We start from the raw sequence: 21372 nt of genomic DNA on the forward strand, positions 1-21372 counted from the left end.
GTACTGGGATGTAACAGTGAATTAATCATGCGAAATATTTGTAGTTGTAGGTAGGTGATAACATAAAGTGTAATAATCATCTAAATTTGACAAACTATTATATAGGAGTGACAAAACTATAGAGGCTCTGGTGCCTTGCTAGCAGGTTATATCAGGGCGACTCTCCAAAACATTCAGCGATTCATTATGCAACAGGAATATGCATGGCAAAAGCGAGGGAGTTAGACCTAGTGTTATGGCCCTTCTAGGCGTGGCCCGACCATAACATAAGGGTGATCCATCCCTGTCCAACCCCAAGCAGCACATCACGCAAATAATACTTTTTGGCAGTGATTTATTTACAATGAGTGAATTTAGAAACAAAGAAAGGGAGCGAGTTATAACTTGGGGGTGAGCCCAAGGCCAAAAAAACAAAAGGGATCTCCGGGGTAAACCAAACTTACCTATTCAAAAGAATTAAACCAAACGACAATGACTTACCTCCCTACCTAACAAAAACAGGAGAAAACTGTATTCAAACAAAAAGGCGGTCCACCCTTACATGCTCCTACATTAAACAAATATTGCTAAACAGTGAACACAGTCTGCCGGTTGGGTTGGGCTGAGGATGAATCCCCTGACAGTCCATGGCGGTCTCTTCTTATGTGCTGCCTCCCGGTCATTAGCCAACCGGTATGATCCGTTCACTCTGGATGCACCAATCATGGAGAAGCACCTGCACACTCAGATTTACATATTAAAATTACAACAACAGTCGTAACACCTAGATTCACATTTTTGTAACAAGACAGTGTTAAGGTTCAAAATTATTGGGGATGGAGACAAGAGAAAAAGCCACAATAACAACACTGGTCCGGTCGGGTTGAGTCAAACGATGATTTTAATGATCACACACGTGGGAGATGGACACTGTATGCAGACAGCATCAGATCTCAAAATGGTGGAGCATTGCTCAAACTTTTATAGCCTCTAGTGGCCCCCACCTTATCATAAAAAGCCTAAACGTTCACATGCTTTCTCTCACACAGCGCCTAAGCTACAACCTTGGCTCCCTGTTTATCTGCTCCTGCTGAGATGGGGCAGAAAACTCCAGTACATTCTGTTCTCTTCTAATCAGACAAATAAGGCAATGACTTTTCTGCAAACAGTATTTCTTATAACTCAGCAGTATAATGCATCATAAAACAATATCATTCATTCACAATAGATCAGCAGTCTACTTTAATGCAAATCAGTTTAACTAATGCAATAGTTGTCAGCTTCTTCTAATTCAGGAGAATAATGCAAACTAAAACTACATAATAATTCACAATCTTTAATTAGGGGTATAACATGGCATAAAATAATATTATAATCTAACAACAGTATCTATAGAAACAAGAGCTGAAATTTTCAGTAGACCCACCAATCGTGTGGGAGCCCAGATATTCTCCCAATATGTATGCATCATTAACAGTATAAGAGATGCCCTTTACTTGCCACTCACATAAGCCTGACACAAGCTTACTGAAAACTTTATCCACAACAGAGCCATGCCAACTGTATTTGGTCAACAGCTGATTGGTGGTGTGGACAAACTATGGCTTGAAGTCTGAAATGATCTGACCAAACTCAAACTTCATACGGGATAATATGGGATTAATGCCAAACAGATCAAGCTTAATTTAAGATAAAATATCATGGACTTGACATCAGATTTAAAAAAAATAATTGCAGTTCGCGGCTGTAAAGTTAGTTCAAGTTTGAATCACAGAACTGTCTGCCAGAAGAATGCTGTCTTGGTTTTGTTTTTCATTCCTGGTTGGATTATGTTTGCTAAACACTGGTCGTTAAAAAGTAATGCACATGTGCCTGCATGCTGATATTAAGAGTACCTAATGAGCTGAACATTCTCAATATGAAACCCAGTGAAACCCTATCGTTACACAAAAAATCCCAGAGCGCAAAGATATCTTTACCAACATCTGTCTGTGATGCCACAACTTTTGCAAAACACCAGCGCTTGACTGGTTGGGAACTAACAATAAAATCATGTCTTTATTGTGTTTGGTTTATGAAAAAGCTCAATTTCTAATTAATTTTAAACATGCTCTTGGGCACACAAAGTCTTGATAACTGGAATGTAAAGAATTACACATTACAGGTCCATCTACACATACAAATGCATTGCTTTTCAGTGATTATTTCAATCTTGGCAATGGGACTGGAATGACATTTACACTCAGGGGTCATGAAATTAGCTTGGCATCAAGTAACACTGTGAGGAATCTTGGAGTCATTGTTGACCAGGATATGTCCTTCAGTGTGTACATTATACAAAAGTTGTTTAACTGCTTTCTTGCTTTTGACATGTCCTAAAATCGTCCTGAAAAGTACTTGATCCAGAAAGAGAGAGCAGATTTCTTCCACACTGGCTGTTCTTCATTGGCTCCCTGTTAAATGAAGAATTTAACATTTAAAAAATTTTAAATTTAAAATCCTTCTCCTCAAATACAAGGTATTGAATAATCAGGTGCCGTCTTATCTTAATAACCTTATAGCAGATCATTACATGAAGGAACCTTTTAAATACAAGCGCGCTCATGTTCACAGGTGTACACACGGGTGCTCACACACAGAAACTACACCCTTTTTGGCTCCTACCTCAAAGCACACTGTGCGCTGTCGATCTTACGTGCTGCACAATAATGTTTAATATTTAGTATTTACTGTTACATTCCCATAGATGATCGTAATGTTGTTTATTATGTTGCTCTTTTTTTTCTTCTGCTTGTTTTCTCTTTTTTTCTTGCTCAACAGGTGATCCAGGTGATTGATATATGTACTTTTTGTCTGCTTATTGTCACGATCTGAGGAGGCAGACCGTGCGGTGGTGTGTGTGGTGGACCCAGGTGCGAACACACGAGAGTAGACTGGAGTAAACTTAACTGAAAGCGAGCCTTCATTGTGGCTGGTGACAAGGAGTGCAGACAAAGCAGAAATGCAGTGACAAACTAAACTATGACTAAACTGGGAAAGTAAAACTAGGAAAAACTATGAAGACTCAGGAAACCATAACTATGAATACTAAGACTGGCTGTGACAACATGGAGGGTGGGAACACAGACGACGCGACACAGACTGCATGAAACACAGAGACTAAATACACATGAGGGATGATCAGGGGAAGTGGCCACACATGGGAGCACAGCTGACACACATGAACCTAACGACAGGACAGGAGAGGTGAAACTAAATACACTGACATTGAATACAGACTTACAAAGTAAAACAGGAAACATGGAGATTAGACATGACATGAACTAAACATAACTCATGACAGGTAGACGCACGAACCAGGGAGACGGAGTACAGGGGAAGATGACAGAAGCGACAGCATGAACTTGACAACACAAGACACACAGATATAAACACATGAAGGGCAAGGGAGGCTAAACACAAGGGTAATATAATTACAAATGAGCTGGAATAATTTAATGAACCTAAACAAACAATAAACATCAAAATAGACTAAACACAAAACACTGGGTCACACGACCCAGGACCATGACACTTATTTTGTTGGTTTTTGTTTTTTGCCCCATCCCTCTTCCCCGCTGTTTTTCTTTCCCTCTTTCTTTCTCCCCTTTCTTTTCCCCAGTCAGGTCTGTCCCGCATTCAGCAAGTGAAAATAAAATAAAATAAACAATAAAAGGTGAATCAAATAGACCATTACGGCAAGGCTGGGATGGTCCATTTGGTAAAGTAAATCCGTTGGGCATCTTCCCTTGACTTCCTCCTCCTCACCTTCAACCAGTGACAGCCGGTAGCTGCCGCTCCCTGAGAGTGATTTCTGTTTTTCTTTCTTTTTAAAGCCCAAAGACCTAAAGGTTGAGGAGCTCATTTACCTTCAAATTACTTATAAATTCGAATTCAGCCACTGACAAAACCACAAGCAGAACAAAATGATGAAAAACTTGGGGGGCAGATGTGGGCTCAAGTCAGTTTACCTTTGGAAACGTCTGATCTCATTGCGTAATGAGCAATGAGTGAATCTGATCTGTGAACAAGTTTCAGTATCTTCACTCTAAAAATAAGTAAATAAAACTATACCATCTTCAAATCCTTAAATGTGACACATTTTCCCAGTATTATTATTTGGGACTGATAATAAAGCCACATTAATAATTAATTATAAAACTGTTCGTGTTCATAACTACAAAAAAAATATAGAATTAACATCATTTATGAGGAATCAGTGTCAGATAGGTAGCTCAGATGCAGCAGGAGGGGAGGACTCAGAGAGAGACTCAGAGTATATTGAAGAAAACCTTCAGCGAGCAGCTTAAATTCACAGAGTCAGTAACCATGGTTTGTGGCTCAAGTTAACATCTCTTTCTTTTATATAAAAGCAGGAATTTCTCTAAACTCTGGTTCAAGAAACTGCAATAGGGCGCCTGGAGAGAGCCATGTGTGCCCTCTTTACCAGCTTTGTGTTTTAGTTTCGCTTTTCACACTAAACTCACTGTGTGAGTTTGTTTAGGAAACAGTGAAGCTCTAGGTTAAAAACCTGTATACATAAAGTGTTGATGTATGTCGACAATGTGGCGACCAAGTGCGTTGAAGGGTGCTGATCAAGCATTTCATGGTATCGCTGGTGTCACTTTGTCAAGGACAAAAGACATAAAGACCCCTTTACCGAAGTCTCGCTGTCTTATCTAAAGAAACACACACAAAATACTATTTAACATAACTGAATAAACACCTTATTGCATTGCATTAGGTGTTTTCACATGCTGCATTTACCTCTCAATAAGACCCACCTTATTGATGGGTAACAATATTCTGCTAACAGTTTGGAGTGAAATAATTAAAGTCAATTTGTAAGTAAGCATAGTGCCACATTTATGCAGGATAAATATTGAAACATACACAGCGGCTGCAAATCAGGTAATTATATCAGTGTTTAAAACCTAAATTATTCTCACTGATCACAAGTCTGCACAGAAATTATCACAGAAATTCACATTAATTGACTGAACAGCCACAAAAGACATGCAGGTAATGCAGTTGTTTGAAAAATGACTGAAAAGATTAAAATACAAACATTTGACCAATCAAATCAAATGTTAGGCAAAAGAAAACATTTGACAAACATATTACGTACAAATAAAACTAATTTCTGTCGCCTGTATTAGGCAATCACAGCACATTAGTATTTGTCATTGCTGACCTCAGTCCTACAGGCTTGGAAATTCTCACTGATGTGGAATAAAATCTTGTATACTGTAAACTAAATCACGTGCCATGTTAAAAATACATGAGTCAGTCAGAAAGAGGCTGTCTTCGTAGTTACAAATAACTGACTTCAGTTGCTTATTTTGCTTAGCGAGGTTTTACTCAAGTGGTTTCGCGAGGTGTTGTTTTTCTATTTTCACCTCTTGTAATTTTTGTATTTCATCCCCTCTTTAACCTCTTTGAGCTATTTTGAGCTGTAATATTTTATATATTTCATTGATTTTGATATTTTGGCTGTTGTAACAGTAATTTCTCAGCTTAGGATAAAAGTGCATCTTATCTTGTCCACAGACAAACAGACTCACTATGTCGCACTCTGTGCTGCCGCTGCTCTTCTTCGTGGTTTGCAGCACACAGGCTTTTTTCTTCTTGAGAAACCAGAATCCTGGATTTTATGGCACAGCTACATACTACACAAAAGACGCTGATAATGGATCTGCTATGGTATGTGTGCTTTCTTTTGTAAAATGTTCTTACTTTTTTAAATTTTCTTGTCCTTTAGTAAAAGCATACTGGCTGTTTTTCCACAGCTGACTGTTCGTTATACACTGAATAACCGCTACTGCTACAATGCTTCCTTGTATAACTGCCAAAATAACAGCTGTGAAAATGTGCTAAACAAAATCAGTGAAATCAGTGGAGAGTGGTGCCAGATGGAGGAAATCTATTACGGTGAGGTTCCTGACAATGATGTGCACCTGGTTATGTGAGTACATCTTAGGAATAACCTTCTCTTAAACTTTAATATTTCAACTAAACATGAACTTTATTAAAAGAAAAGTAAGCGATTGACTCTGATGATATAATAACACATTTTATATTAGGTTTGATTGTCCTAGTGTATAATACAAACCTAATATACACCATGCAACATAGTGAAAACTCAATCTCCAACAAATTTCTACTGAAGGCTGCATGGTGATAATTGGATGTATGCCAGTAGCTTGACTTCTGGTGCTAACGAGACGAATGGAGTCATGAGCAACATCACAACTGAAGCACTGATAGACCTGAGGACCCGCTCCGACACTGGCAAAGAAAATTCATCTCCACAGACCGCCATCCTGCCAGTTATGATGTAAGTTTGCTGACTGTTTGAGTCACTGTTTTACAGCTGAAAGCTTTAAACCGTTGTGTGTGTGTGTGTGTGTGTGTGTGTGTGTGTGTGTGTGTGTGTGTGTGTGTGTGTGTGTGTGTTTTAGATTTGGCCCTCTCTGTGCTTTTATATAGTGCAATTTATCCTAAAATTAAATTACAACATTTCACATTTCTCTGGGCTGTACTGACATCTGCATCTGTTTTATTCGCAACACAACTAAAATATCTTGTTTTGGAGGTAGTCCACCTTCTTCTATCTTTGTGCAATATACCAGGAAGCAGAACAATTCCAGAGTATGATGCTACAACCTAGGAGTGTTCTTAAGTTTGAAAGCCTTACCTTTACTCCTCCACACATACCGCTTTTCATTGAAGCCAAATAGCTCAGTCTTTGCATCATCTGACTCTAAAACTCTTCTCCAAAAGGCATTTGGTTTGTCAGTGAGGTTGTCTTGGAACTTGAAGTTGTGGATTTTAGACCAGGGGCTTCATTCATGGTAAACACTTTGTCAATTCATGTCAGGCTTGAACCTAGGTGATTACTGGGTCATTCCTGTACATCCTAACCACTTTCTTCCGATCTGAGGGTGACCATTTGGGTCTTCCTCCAAATCTTTATAAAATGGTGAAATAATAATAATGATGATGGATACTTTATTGATCCCCATGGGGAAATTACTTGTTTTTCTCTGCATTTGACCCATTCACTCAGTGAAGCAGTGGGCAGCCACTAAGCAGGCGCCCGGGGAGCAGTGTGTAGGGACGGTACCTTGCTCAGGGGTACCTCAGGGTAGCCGTTAAGTGGATTCGAACCCCCGACCTTCCGATCATGGGGTGACCACTTTACCTACTGAGCTATCCCTGCCACAAATATCCAAATAACTTGCACATATATGCTGTTGTTTGAATTGATCATATTGTGTTGCCTTTATAGCACTTGTCAAAAATAACACAGCATCCACTTATGCTTTGCGAACTACTGCTCCAAACATTTTATTAACATCATTATTAGTGTCGGTCGCGAACGAAATGGCTCTTAGAGCTGGATCTTTGAAGTGAACGACGCGAGCCGGCTCCTTATCGCGAGCTGTGGGGTTTTTTTTGTTTGTTTGTTTTTCTCTCACCCTCTCTCTCACACTTTTTTCCCGCTTCACTCCACACGCGAGCCCTGTGCTTTGTGCTGGGAAGAGGGGAGAGGGGCAGTAGTTACACTCGCAGTAGCACAGGAACAGAGCGGGAGGGAGAGACAGAGACAGAGAAAGAGAGCCAGGGACAACAACGTCACATTAGAAAGGTATAGTAATCATCCACAACTATTTTCAGTTGCGGATGATAAAGGATTCAGAAAGTTTATTCATGCAGGTCCATATGACAGAGAATATGCGTCTTCTTTTTGTGTTCATATTTTAATTTATATTTAATTGTGTTGTGGTTTGCAGTGTTTTGTGTTGTTTCACTTTAAATTTGTTTAAAAGGAAAAAGCTGAAAATTTAAATAGTTAAAAGGGCAGCACAGTGACACGGTGGTTAGCACTGTTGCCTCACAGCAAGAAGGTCCTGAGTTCAATTCCACCATCAGGCCGGGGTCTTTCTGTGTGGAGTTTGCATGTTCTCCCCATGTTTGCGTGGGTTCTCTCCGGGTACTCCGGCTTCCTCCCACCGTCCAAGGACATGCAGCTTGTGGGGATAGGTTAATTGAATAATCCAACTTGCCACTAGGTGTGAATGTGCGAGTGAATGTAAATGGTTGTCTGTCCTTGTGTGTTAGCCCTGCGACAGACTGGCGACCTGTCCAAGGTGTACCCTGCCTCTCGCCCTATGAGAGCTGGGATAGGCTCCAGCGCCTCCCGCGACCCTGAAAAGGATAAGTGGAAGTGAATGGATGGATGGATAGTTAAAAGTTGAAATGTAAATAGTTGGTTTTTGTATTATATGATTTATTTATTACATTTTATGTGGAGTGAATAAATAAAAGTATATTTACGGTGGACCCTAGAGACAAAGCACATACAAACCGCAAAGCATGTAAAAACTCAAAACACGTACAAAAGACAACAGAAGTGCTCCAGGATGCTGGGCGCAGTGTTGTGCTTTTGTTAAGAAGTGGCTACACAAGCCAGCAAGTACCAATGACTGGATTTGGTGTGTGGTAATAACAGGTAAATGAACTTTTTTTTTTTTTTAATTATTTGAATATATATGAGTGCTTGTGTATAAATACACAAACAATACACATATGCTTTCATATGTAATTTAAGTGATCTAGGCAGCTCTGCTTTTGAAGTTCAGTTAACGCTAGAAATGTTTTTTGGAGTTTGTACGTGCTTTGTCTTTAGGGGCCACCGTAAATATTTATATATAAATAAAACATTAGTAATTCCTTGTGCATAATTTTATATTGTTGTTAATAATAAATTAATTGAAACAACAAAACAACCTGAAGAGCCGGTTCAGAGCTGAAAGAGCCAGTTCTCTAAAAAGAGCCGGAAATCCCATCACTAATCATTATGCAACGTCACAGACCAGTCTTCTTTTATGTGCTCCCCCCGAGGCATTCATGAGCTTTCTTAAATACAGTGTCCCCTGCTGGTAAACCCTATCATTACATCAACATCAACATATCAACACAGATATTGGAATCTGTATTTTTTCGAAATGCTTCCACGTAACCTTCCCAATGTACAATTCTTCTTCTTAGAGCTTCTCTGAGTGCTTTGTACTTTTCCAGTGTTTCTAGCATTGGTCAATCCAATGACTGCTGACTAACAAACCTTTTTGACACCAAAGAGAAACTACTAACTTTATGTTTAGTGTCCATGAATAAGCTCAGTAAAAACTTACTGCTCTTCAATAAAGTTGCTAACCAAAAACTGTTCCAGTTGAGCTGCTTAATTAAGTAGATATTTATAATTCACAGAGTTCCTTCAAACTGTCAGATGAATTTCACCTTGTTGATGTTTGATCCTGATGGGGACAAGGTTAAATGCAGATTTGGAAACACATCAGAGTGTCAGCCGTGCAATTTGCCATCTTTCCTTACCATTTTACCAGTGAGTATGGCTTTCATTTAGAGGATAGTTGGCCCAAAACTAACTTATTAGGCTACTTTGACCACATGTCCTTTTTCTGTCCTCTTGCAGTCATCTTGTACTCTGTCATTCAGCCCCACCAACAGCACTACTGAAGGCTTGTATGTGGTACAGCTGATGATGGAGGACTTCCCCATAAAGAACATCACACTGACTCAAACTAATGGGACAGAGACAAAAATAACAACCAATGATGCTATCAGCAAAGTGCCAGTCCAATTTATTTTGAGAGGTATATGTCTACATTATAAAGTTTTCATATTTTATAAATATTTAAATATTTGGCAACATCAGTGATATGCACTGAATTTAAAATATTGTATATATTTGGGCTGATCTTCACAGGGAGTGAAAACATTGTCTGTCCAAGGTTGCATCACTAGCTTAAACTGTGTCACAGACAGACACTGACAAAAAGAATTCAATCCTCTACAGTTTCATTAAAAACACAAAGCTAGGAGTTGACTGTAAGGGGATGGTTTACATCATACATATTAAATTATGATAATAACAACTCTTGCTGTAATGAATTGCTTGCACCTTTAATTTGTGTAACTCAATGAGCGATTACAAGCATAAATCATCTGTTTGTATTATGAAATTTGCAGAAAATATGTGGATGCCACTGGGTTTAATTAGCTAAGGTCACCATGCTGCACAAGCCTCCTCAAATGACTGACTTCCTGTCTAGTGATGACATCATTTCCTATTACAGACTACACTGATTTAAAGGGGCCAAGTAAAGTCATTTTAAAATGACTTTAGGGGAGAAGTCCAGACTCACCCCAGTCAAATACCCATACCCGGACCATCACAAGATGCTGCTTTCAATAGGAAGATTAAAGGCTGTACTCCCCTAAAGTAGAGCCCAGCCCCCTTTGAAGAAAACTAATTTCTAACTGCTTATATCTACAATCTAGCTGAGGGTAGTAAAATAGAATCACTGGTAAACTGACAGCTTCACATTCATGCTCAGCTCTCTTCACCACAACACATTGGTGTACCCAAAACCTGTCAGTCTATATTCTCCACTAGGTCCTCACTCATGAGCAAGACCTCTTATACTCCACCACCTGGGTAGTAATGCATCCCTGACCTGAAGTGGGCAGTTTATTTCAGTATAAAAATGTCAGTATGACTTACAAATTTGTTTTATGTATTGTTTCAGTGACTACTGCTGTGACATCCTGTGCAGAAGGAGAGTTTTTGCCCAAGTTCCTGTCTCCAACACCAGCCAACGGTGCTCAGCTCTACAACAGGGCCAATCAGACTCTGGAAATTAACATCACTGCAGAGACAACAAACTCTACGTAAGTGAAAGGGAAAGGTTAATAAGATCTTCAGGGCTGAACTTGTTAGAGATATATCTCTACAAATCATCTGTGGAAGTTGGTAATGATTTTCCAGGTGATTAGTTGAGCAATCTGATTTCTCAAGGTAGCGGAGAATGTGACAAAGGAATGATATTATTTGTCTCTATTACAGCTAATATTGAATTCATAATACATCTTTGTAAATAGGTGTTTTGCTTTTCTCTTTGCTGAAGGATGTCTGAGCTGCTGTTCACTGGTCCATCTAATGTAACTGTGATTAAAACGGGACCAGCGGAGTTCAGTCTGAGATTGATGCCGTCTGTAAGAGAATATGGTGGAAGCTATCCATTCTGCTTTGTTATACAGGCAGACTCCAAGTAAGTAACTTGATTTATACAGTACTGTGCAAAAGTCCTGACTAGCTCTTATTTCATATTTTGCTTATAAGGCGGTTTCGAGTAGAAGGGCTTTCTTATTTTCTAAGTAAGTGTTCTCCAGGTTTTCTGGAGGCCTTTTAAAGTCTTAACACATTGGCTGGTTTTTCACAAATTTTCAGTTTAGCCCTTGTACCTGACCATTTCCAGAGTAATGATCTATGAATTATCAAAGCATTATGGCTACATCCCAACTCTAGGAAGTAGTAGCTGTACTCCCCTATAGCAAGTTTTCAATTGTATCTTTAGGCTCTTTGCTATACTAGCATCCTGTTTCAAAAACACATAATTTTTTTCTATTTCTTCAATTGATTCCATACAAAATGCCAACGATAACATAGTTTGACAGAAATAAAATAGTATTTTTGCACCAACAAGACAATTCTCAGATAGCTATGAGACTCAAACTTTGAATGTCTAAGCTTGATGTGTGGTGCACCCTTAATTATTTTACAGGCTTAAAAATCTATCGAAAGTACATGAATATTATTTGAAAATCATGGTTTGCATCTAGCCATTCAGTTGAGCTTTCTACTCAAAACACAGACAAAAAGGGCTGATGTATACCAAACTGCAAAAGAACTGCACTAAAAAGCAGTTATTAATCCAAATTTGATGGAGGTGATCAGGAGAGAGGCACAACAGTGGTACCTATGGCTATTTGCAAAAATACTGACATCTCTATTATGGTTTGGCACCACATGTGTGGTCCAAAGTGAAGGAGTTAAGAATACAGAAAAGTATCAGCAGATTTTGCTCAACAACACAAAGCCATTTGAAAAGTTTCTGGTTAACAACAAATTCATTTTTGAGTACAACAATAATCCCAAACACATTGCAGTAAAAAACGCACCAAGGAAAACTGTCAGTCATCAATTTGCGCCCCAGAGCCCAGGCCTCGATATTACAGAAGCAGTGTGGGATCACCTTGACAGAGAATGGATCAGAAGGTAGCCGACATTCAAAAAAGAGCTTTGACTGTCCTTCAAGAAGCCCGGAGAACCATTCCTTGAGACTGCTTAAAGAAAGTATAAGAAAGCTTGGCTGTGTTGAAGTACTGCATGACTTTTTAATTTTTTGAGAAAATGATATTTCACCCTATTTGGGGGAGCTTTAGGGTCCCTAATAATATATCAATCATAAAATTTGACACCCTGCCCCCCCCCCCCCAAAACAAATATTGGTTTGTTGCTTCAAGGCAACACTGTGCAACAAGAGTAGTAAAATGCCAAGTTATTCCATAATAAGTTGTATTAGTACAACAAGGATAAACAAATAAATAAACAAGAAATAAACAATGTAAACATTTCACAGAACAATAAAACACCAAAATACATCCAACATTTGACCCTAACCCCATGCATGCGTGCGCGCGCACACACATTGTGTTTCCATCACTTTTTGGGACATTGCATTAACTTACAGTGGGGCAAAAAAGTATTTAGTCAGCCACCGATTGTGCAAGTTCCCCCACTTAAAATGATGACAGAGGTCAGTAATTTGCACCAGAGGTACACTTCAACTGTGAGAGACAGAATGTGAAAAAAAAAATCCATGAATTCACATGGTAAGATTTGTAAAGAATTTATTCGTAAATTAGGGTGGAAAATAAGTATTTGGTCACCTCAAACATGGAAAATCTCTGGCTCTCACAGACCTGTAACGTCTTCTGTAAGACGCTTTTCTGTCCCCCACTCGTTACCTGTATGAATGGCACCTGTTTGAACTCATCATCTGTATAAAAGACACCTGTCCACAGCCTCAAACAGTCAGACTCCAAACTCCGCCATGGCCAAGACCAAAGAGCTTTCGAAGGACACCAGGAAAAGTATTGTAGACCTGCACCAGACTGGGAAGAGTGAATCTACAATAGGCAAGCAGCTTGGTGTGAAAAAATCAACTGTGGGAGCAATCATCAGAAAATGGAAGACATACAAGACCACTGATAATCTCCCACGATCTGGGGCTCCACGCAAGATCTCATCCCGTGGGGTGAAAATGAACATGAGAGCGGTGAGCAAAGATCCCAGAACCACACGGGGGGACCTGGTGAATGACCTGCAGAGAGCTGGGACCAAAGTAACAAAGGTCACCATCAGTAACACACTACAACGGCAGGGAATCAAATCCCGCAGTGCCAGACGTGTCCCGCTGCTGAAGCCAGTGCATGTCCAGGCCCGTCTGAAGTTTGCCAGAGAGCACATGGATGATACAGCAGAGGATTGGGAGAATGTCATGTGGTCAGATGAAACCAAAGTAGAACTTTTTGGTATAAACTCAACTCGTCATGTTTGGAGGACGAAGAATGCTGAGTTGCATCCCAAGAACACCATACCTACTGTGAAGCATGGGGGTGGAAACATCATGCTATGGGGCTGTTTTTCTGCCAAGGGGACAGGACGACTGATCCGTGTTAAGGACAGAATGAATGGGGCCATGTATCGTGAGATTTTGAGCCAAAACCTCCTTCCATCAGTGAGAACTTTGAAGATGGAACGAGGCTGGGTCTTCCAACATGACAATGATCCAAAACACACCGCCCAGGCAACAAAGGAGTGGCTCCCTAAGAAGCATTTGAAAGTCCTGGAGTGGCCTAGCCAGTCTCCAGACCTCAACCCCATAGAAAATCTGTGGCGGGAGTTGAAAGTCCGTGTTGCTCGGCGACAGCCCCAAAACATCACTGCTCTCGAGAAGATCTGCATGGAGGAATGGGCCAAAATACCAGCTACTGTGTGTGCAAACCTGGTAAAGACCTATAGTAAACGTTTGACCTCTGTTATTGCCAAAAAAGGTTATGTTACAAAGTATTGAGTTGTATTTTTGTTATTGACCAAATACTTATTTTCCACCCTGATTTACGAATAAATTCTTTACAAATCCTACCATGTGAATTCATGGATTTTTTTTTTTTTCACATTCTGTCTCTCACAGTTGAACTGTACCTCTGGTGCAAATTACTGACCTCTGTCATCATTTTAAGTGTACATTCATTTCCTGGAGACTTATCCAGACTCTACCCATCACAAGTCCCTGCCTGATTCTTACCCTAACCCTGACTCAACTTTTACCCTAAAATTAAACAATTTACCTTGCAATTTGTCCCCATAAAGTAGGCGAGACCTCACAATGGGAGTGTGTAAACAAATTTGTGTCCCCACAATAATAAGTAATACGTACACGTCCACACACGCACATACACAGCAAAATTGGTATGGCACGGATCTGGTCCACACAATGTGCTTACACATGGCCCACATACCGCAAAGAATGACGGCCCTTTGGTGGCCCAGACCTGGTTTGCCAGTGGTGGCCCACACATGGGCCAGCACAAGGCCAGTTTCAGACAACCTGGTTGTCCTGTGCTGGCCCACGTGTGGATTATCTCTGGCAAACCTGATCTGGGCCACCAAAGGGCCATCATTCATTGCGGTATGTGGGCTATCTGTAGGTGGTGTGCAGCCACGGGCCAGTTGTAGACACACTGCTGGCCCAGAACGGTTTCAGCTCTGGCCCCAGATGTCAGCCTAATGTCTACCTTAATCAAGCCATGCAATAACAACATGTGCCAGAACATGCAAAACAGTGCAAAAGTAACATGCCGAAACTCTGTTCAGACAGTGAATGGACTGATTTTTATATAGCGCTTTTCTACTCTCCTAGATTGCTCAAACTGCTCTATACAACATGCCACATTCACCCACTTTTGCTTAACGGAATGCTTCCTAACTACATTCATACACATTCACACTCTTGACATGCAGACTGGAGGAGCCAGGGATCAAACCGCTAAGCTTCCGATCAGTTTGTAACCTGCTCTACCACCTGAGATATGGCATGCCATCACATAAACAGTGGCATCATTGCCAGACCTGGCACACATCTGGTTGACATACACTCTGCCAAAACACCAGTCAGTCAGAAGTGCCAGCTTGATGCCAGATCTGGACCAGACCTGTTTTCTCTAGGCCTGGGCCACATAAACCAAGCCACAATCAAGCCAGATATGGCATGCCATCACATAGACAGTGCCATCTATGCCAGGCCTGGCCCATATCTGGATGACATATGTCTTATCATACCAGAAGTTGGCCAGCAGTGCCGACTTGATACCAGATCCTGGCCAGACCTGCTTGCTATGTGGGCACTAGCACACACACACAGACACAGTTACTTTACCAACTGACTCCTGAGCTCCTAAGTGTCCCGCAAACCTCATTCAGGGATTCACTCCTCTACTTCAATTTCACTCCCTGAAAGCTCACTGTCCTCACTTTCTGAGGACAGAAAGTGCACATTCCCTTGGTTTCCTTAGATAAAAGGTATTTACATCCATGTCCTGTAATTATGAGTAGATTGTAAAGTAAAAAACATTGACTATGATCATATAAATGCACACAAACACATCTCTACAAACATATGCAAATGCATTATATTGCCTGAAAAAAATTGGGCTAACTGCGCAGTGTTGCCTTGAGGCAACGAATGAAAATTAACAGTTTTACTGTATAAATAAATTTTAAAAAGTAGAACAAACAATCAAATATGCTTCTTAACATATTCAAGCACATACAAGTATTTTTTAATATACATTTATTTCACTATAAACATGTAAAATATTGATCTTTATCTTGCCTCCTAATGGAGATGTCCCTCATGTAGTGCAGCTTGCAGAAAGGGGTCCTCCCCCACCAAAATGAAAGTCACACCACCTTCAATTCATCATGTTATTGGAAAAAGATGTGTCTGGTAGCATTATTTGAAAAAAAAAAAGTTTTTTTTTTTTTTTTTGAAGGGCCGGTATAAGGCATGAAAATGTGGATTGTTGTAAGTGAAAGGAAAAGGTTAATAAGATCTTCAGGGCTGAACTTGTTAGAGATATATCTCTACAAATCATCTGTGGAAGTTGGTAATGATTTTCCAGGTAATTAGTTGAGCAATCTGATTTCACAAGGTAGCGAAGAATGTGACAAAGGAATGATATTATTTGTCTCTATTACAGCTAATATTGAATTCATAATACATCTTTGTAAATAGGTGTTTTGCTTTTCTCTTTGCTGAAGGATCTCTGAGCTGCTGTTCACCGGTCCATCTAATGTAACTGTGATTAAAACGGGACCAGCGGAGTTCAGTCTGAGATGGATGCCGTCTGTAAGAGAATATGGTGGAAGCTATCCATTCTGCTTTGTTATACAGGCAGACTCCAAGTAAGTAACTTGATTTATACAGTACTGTGCAAAAGTCCTGACTAGCTCTTATTTCATATTTTGCTTATAAGGAGGTTTCGAGTAGAAGGGCTTTCTTATTTTCTAAGTAAGTGTTCTCCAGGTTTTCTGGAGGTCTTTTAAAGTTTTCTTAACACATTGGCTGGTTTTTCACAAATTTTCAGTTTAGCCCTTGTACCTGACCATTTCCAGAGTAATGATCTATGAATTATCAAAGCATTATGGCTACATCCCAACTCAAGGAAGTAGTAAGTATCTAGCTGTACTCCCCAATAGCGAGTTTTCAATTGTATCTTTAGGCTCTTTGCTATACTAGCATCCTGTTTCAAAAACACATAATTTTTTTCTATTTCTTCAATTGATTCCATAAAAAATGCCAAAGATAACATAGTTTGACAGAAATAAAATAGTATTTTTGCACCAACAAGACAATTCTCAGATAGCTATGAGACTCAAACTTTGAATGTCTAAGCTTGATGTGTGGTGCACCCTTAATTATTTTACAGGCTTAAAAATCTATCGAAAGTACATGAATATTATTTGAAAATCATGGTTTGCATCTAGCCATTCAGTTGAGCTTTCTACTCAAAACACAGACAAAAAGGGCTGATGTATACCAAACTGCAAAAGAACTGCACTAAAAAGCAGTTATTAATCCAAATTTGATGGAGGTGATCAGGAGTATTTGCAAAAATACTGACATCTCTATTATGGTTTGGCACCACATGTGTGGTCCAAAGTGAAGGAGTTAAGAATACAGAAAAGTATCAGCAGATTTTGCTCAACAACACAAAGCCATTTGAAAAGTTTCTGGTTAACAACAAATTCATTTTTGAGTACAACAATAATCCCAAACACATTGCAGTAAAAAACGCACCAAGGAAAACTGTCAGTCATCAATTTGCGCCCCAGAGCCCAGGCCTCGATATTACAGAAGCAGTGTGGGATCACCTTGACAGAGAATGGATCAGAAGGTAGCTGACATTCAAAAAAGAGCTTTGACTGTCCTTCAAGAAGCCCGGAGAACCATTCCTTGAGACTGCTTAAAGAAAGTATAAGAAAGCTTGGCTGTGTTGAAGTTTAAACTTTTTTAAGAGTGAACTTCTTGCAGATTTTATAAAATGACCTGTTTTGATGTTTGTCTTTATATGAAATCTACACTGTCTAGAAGTGTTTGCTTGTTTACTTGATTATTTTTAACATGTATTTTCACATTTGAAATTTTGCACAAATCTGACTTTTTTTTCCAGTAAACTTTTTCATCTTTTGAGGTTACAGTTGGAGCCAGAAGATGACATGAAGTCCTGGAAATGTCTACAATACTTAAAAAATTTATTAGACCAGCTATCATAAAAACAAACAAAAAAAAAAACATAAATATTTTAGAAACCTGCCAAAAACATCTATAAACAATTATTAATTAGTATTTATTAGGCAAATAAAGTGCATGTTTTTGGCCACACTTAAATTCAGACAACCCCCTATGTTGAGCAAAAAGCCAAAGGTCCAGGTGCACCCTGCCTAGGACAGGATTACCAGGGTCCTACCCTGGAGCCAGGTTTGGGGAAGAGACTCCAGGGTGAGTATCTGGTGGCTAGGCCTTAGCCCATGAGACCTAGGTGAGCTCAGTCTGAAAAAGCTACAGGCAAAAGATGGATGGACAGACTTCTCTCATTCTGCTGTTGGCCAATGCAAGCAAATGACTATAACTTGGCATCTTAATAAGAAAGAAATAGAAAATTATAAGACAGCTGTGCCATAAAGATTACATTAGGTGGTGATTTAATAAATCCATTAAGCACTGTGTGACTAAAATTCTTTGAGCTCTGCTAAACTGTACAGCACCATATTTTTAAATCTGATAAACCATTAATTATTTACAAGCTTAAGAATGCATGTAAATACTTTGGGAACCAAAATAATTGAAAAAAAATTACAATTTGTAACACAAATAATGATGTATCTCCATTAATTTATAGCCACAGTGGAACCAAGTACTACTCAGAGCTTCGATGCGTCATTGTGAGCGTTGGAAACAGTGAGCAAAGCCGTTACCCTTTTCTCCCAAGTCTTACATTTTGCTACTGATGTACCCAATTCATGTATTTTATTTAACATCTCTACTTAACTTGATTCACAGAGTCAGAAATAATTATAGCAACGACCACTGCAGCAACTCTTACCAGTGAAGCAACTACTACAACTGCAGCAACTCTTACCAGTGGAGAAACTACTACAACTGGAGCAATTCAAACAAGTGGAGAAGCTTCTACAACTGGAGCAATTCAAACAAGTGAAGAAACTACTACAACTGGAGCAATTCAAACAAGTGGAGAAACTACTACAACTGGAGCCATTCAAACAAGTGGAGAAGCTTCTACAACTGGAGCAATTCAAACAAGTGGAGAAGCTTCTACAACTGGAGCAATTCAAACAAGTGAAGAAACTACTACAACTGGAGCCATTCAAACAAGTGGAGAAGCTTCTACAACTGGAGCAATTCAAACAAGTGAAGAAACTACTACAACTGGAGCAATTCAAACAAGTGGAGAAGCTTCTACAACTGGAGCAATTCAAACAAGTGAAGAAACTACTACAACTGGAGCAACTCTCACCAGTGAAGCAACTTATACAACTGGAGCAATTCAAACAAGTGGAGAAACTACTACAACTGCAGCAACTCTCACCAGTGAAGCAACTTATACAACTGGAGCAATTCAAACAAGTGAAGAAACTACTACAACTGGAGCAACTCTCACCAGTGAAGCAACTTATACAACTGGAGCAATTCAAACAAGTGGAGAAACTACTACAACTGGAGCAACTCACACCAGTAAAGCAACTACTACAACTGCAGCAACTCACACCAGTAAAGCAACTACTACAACTGCAGCAACTCACACCAGTAAAGCAACTACTACAACTGGAGCAATTCAAACAAGTGGAGAAACTACTACAACTGCAGCAACTCACACCAGTAAAGCAACTACTACAACTGCAGCAACTCACACCAGTAAAGCAACTACTACAACTGCAGCAACTCACACCAGCAAAGCAACTACTACAACTGCAGCAACTCACACCAGTAAAGCAACTACAACTCTTTCATTTACCCCTCCAGCTAGTACACCAGTTTTGAAGTGTCACGCAAGCCATTGTTGATAAACATTTTTAATCAAGATTAGCACTTTTAACTTTCAGTGTTTTTTGTTTTCTATTTCTTTCAGTTATTCTGATCATGGGACCTTTACTTTCAACTCTTATCCTTAATAAGTAAGTATCTATGCGTCTATGTGTATATACATTAACAGTCAACTCTTCTTGCTATCAATATAATGGTGAGTCTTTGTTTCTGTCTCAGGTGAATGTGGACGCATTGCTACCTGAGGTTGGTCTATTCTTATAAAGCCACAGAACCTCTCACAGTATCACATAATTTCTTTTTACAACTCAGGGAAAGTTTGCATTAGTAGTCATGATTAATGACAGTAACAACTGAAGCTCACTGTTCCTTTTTATCCATGTGCTGACAGGACCAGAAGATACCGCACCAGACCTCAAAAGCAGCCAGTACAGATGAGTGTGCCACCACCTAATTTTAAAACACGAACATCTACCTGCAGGAAACTCTTGAATTCTCTCTGTTTATTAAGTTTATTTACTCATTCATTTTTGTTCTTCTTTAATATTGAATGAAATCGAATGAAGTTTATTATTGTTAATCATTTATTTCACATTTTAATTTTTTATGTAATGGTTGTTAAATGACTGTCCTCTTTCTTTCATGTTATACCTTCTCTAATCAGTTGTTGCTATTAGAAATACAGTGGCTAAAATAAGTAATGAATAACAACACTACAGATGACAACAGAGCTGCTATTGACATGAAATTCTCACCAGATATTGGTAACACTCCGTCCAATCCACACATGCAAAGAAATGAAACCACAGTTGTCCATGAGAAATAACACAGGGAAAAAATATTGAACACGTGAAAAATGGGCCGTGCAAAAGGGTATGGAAAGTCATAAAAACAGCTAAAATATATCATTGTCTTTCATTTATATAGCACTTTAAAAATACACCTGGTAGACCAAAGTGCTGTTCAATACAAACATAAATATAGTAATAAAATAGCAAAAACCAGACATAGCAATAAAATTAATAAAAATGTTAGTTTTTATTAAACACCTATAAATAAACAGAGGGGCAGAGATACTCTGACAGTCTATGGCCTATTTTGACAAGAATGTGGCAAATAGTTGATAGAAACTGGACAGTTTGATGATTTGTGTTGTCTTGCTATTCTGTGTAGTGTGACATTCTTTTTTGCTTTCTATATGATTCTGTTCAATAAACTCTGTTTTTCCAGTGAATCTCTCTGAGTTGTTTAATTTTATTTTGATCTAAAAACCTGAATCTACAAGTTATTGGCTGGATAAAGTTCATCACTCAAAGGTCAAAATTGTTACCTGACAAAAGATACTCCAATGTTTGTTCTCATTGTGTTTACTCTTGTTGTGATTACACAACTTATTTTGTGTAATCATGATTTCTATTTGAGAGCTGATACTCTAGGTCAAGTCTCAAGCTTTTACACTCAAAACAGGTTTAACAAGACAGGTACAATGGCTGTATGACTTTATTTTCATGCAACAAAAAGTACATGAGTAACTTAAAACCAGACACAAACTCCCTTAAGTGGAAAAAATGTAATTAAGAAAGGAATGAGATGCCAAATGGAAAATAAAAACAATCTGGGTTCATAGTTGCTGAAACATTACAAATATCAGAATCAGAATCAGAATCAGAATACTTTATTGATCCCTGGGGGAAATTATTTTTTGTTACAGTGCTCCATTTTAAACCAACATTAAGACAAGACAGACAATACGCTAACTAAGAATAGTACAATATATACATATATATACATACATACA

General features: G+C 39.0%; 1 protein-coding gene across 1 annotated transcript; it reads left to right on the forward strand.

The window, feature by feature from the left end:
• The first annotated feature begins 5335 nt into the window (after positions 1-5335).
• On the forward strand, positions 5336-20771 carry LOC309703793 (uncharacterized protein). The gene is made up of 14 exons (XM_082528698.1): positions 5336-5396; positions 5569-5721; positions 5808-5983; positions 6188-6355; positions 9292-9424; positions 9515-9695; positions 10632-10773; positions 11010-11153; positions 16271-16414; positions 18412-18470; positions 18573-19517; positions 19660-19705; positions 19794-19820; positions 19966-20771. Exons 2-13 carry the CDS (start codon positions 5584-5586, stop codon positions 19795-19797), a joined length of 2280 nt encoding a protein of 759 aa, XP_082384824.1. The 5' UTR covers positions 5336-5396; positions 5569-5583; the 3' UTR covers positions 19798-19820; positions 19966-20771.
• Positions 20772-21372: the final 601 nt, after the last annotated feature.

This window comes from Aulonocara stuartgranti (genome assembly GCF_965226115.1).
Source record: "Aulonocara stuartgranti genome assembly, chromosome: 3".
NCBI lineage: Eukaryota > Metazoa > Chordata > Actinopteri > Cichliformes > Cichlidae > Aulonocara > Aulonocara stuartgranti.

What these genes read in the sequence shown, in the direction of transcription:
- LOC309703793 (XM_082528698.1), top strand. Translation starts at nt 5,584, where the DNA reads ATGTCGCACTCTGTGCTGCCGCTGCTCTTCTTCGTGGTTTGCAGCACA. An exon ending in CTTTCCTTACCATTTTACCA is followed by an intron (nt 9,425 to 9,514) that starts GTGAGTATGGCT and finishes GTCCTCTTGCAG; the next exon opens with TCATCTTGTACTCTGTCATT. An exon ending in GTTATACAGGCAGACTCCAA is followed by an intron (nt 16,415 to 18,411) that starts GTAAGTAACTTG and finishes ATTAATTTATAG; the next exon opens with CCACAGTGGAACCAAGTACT.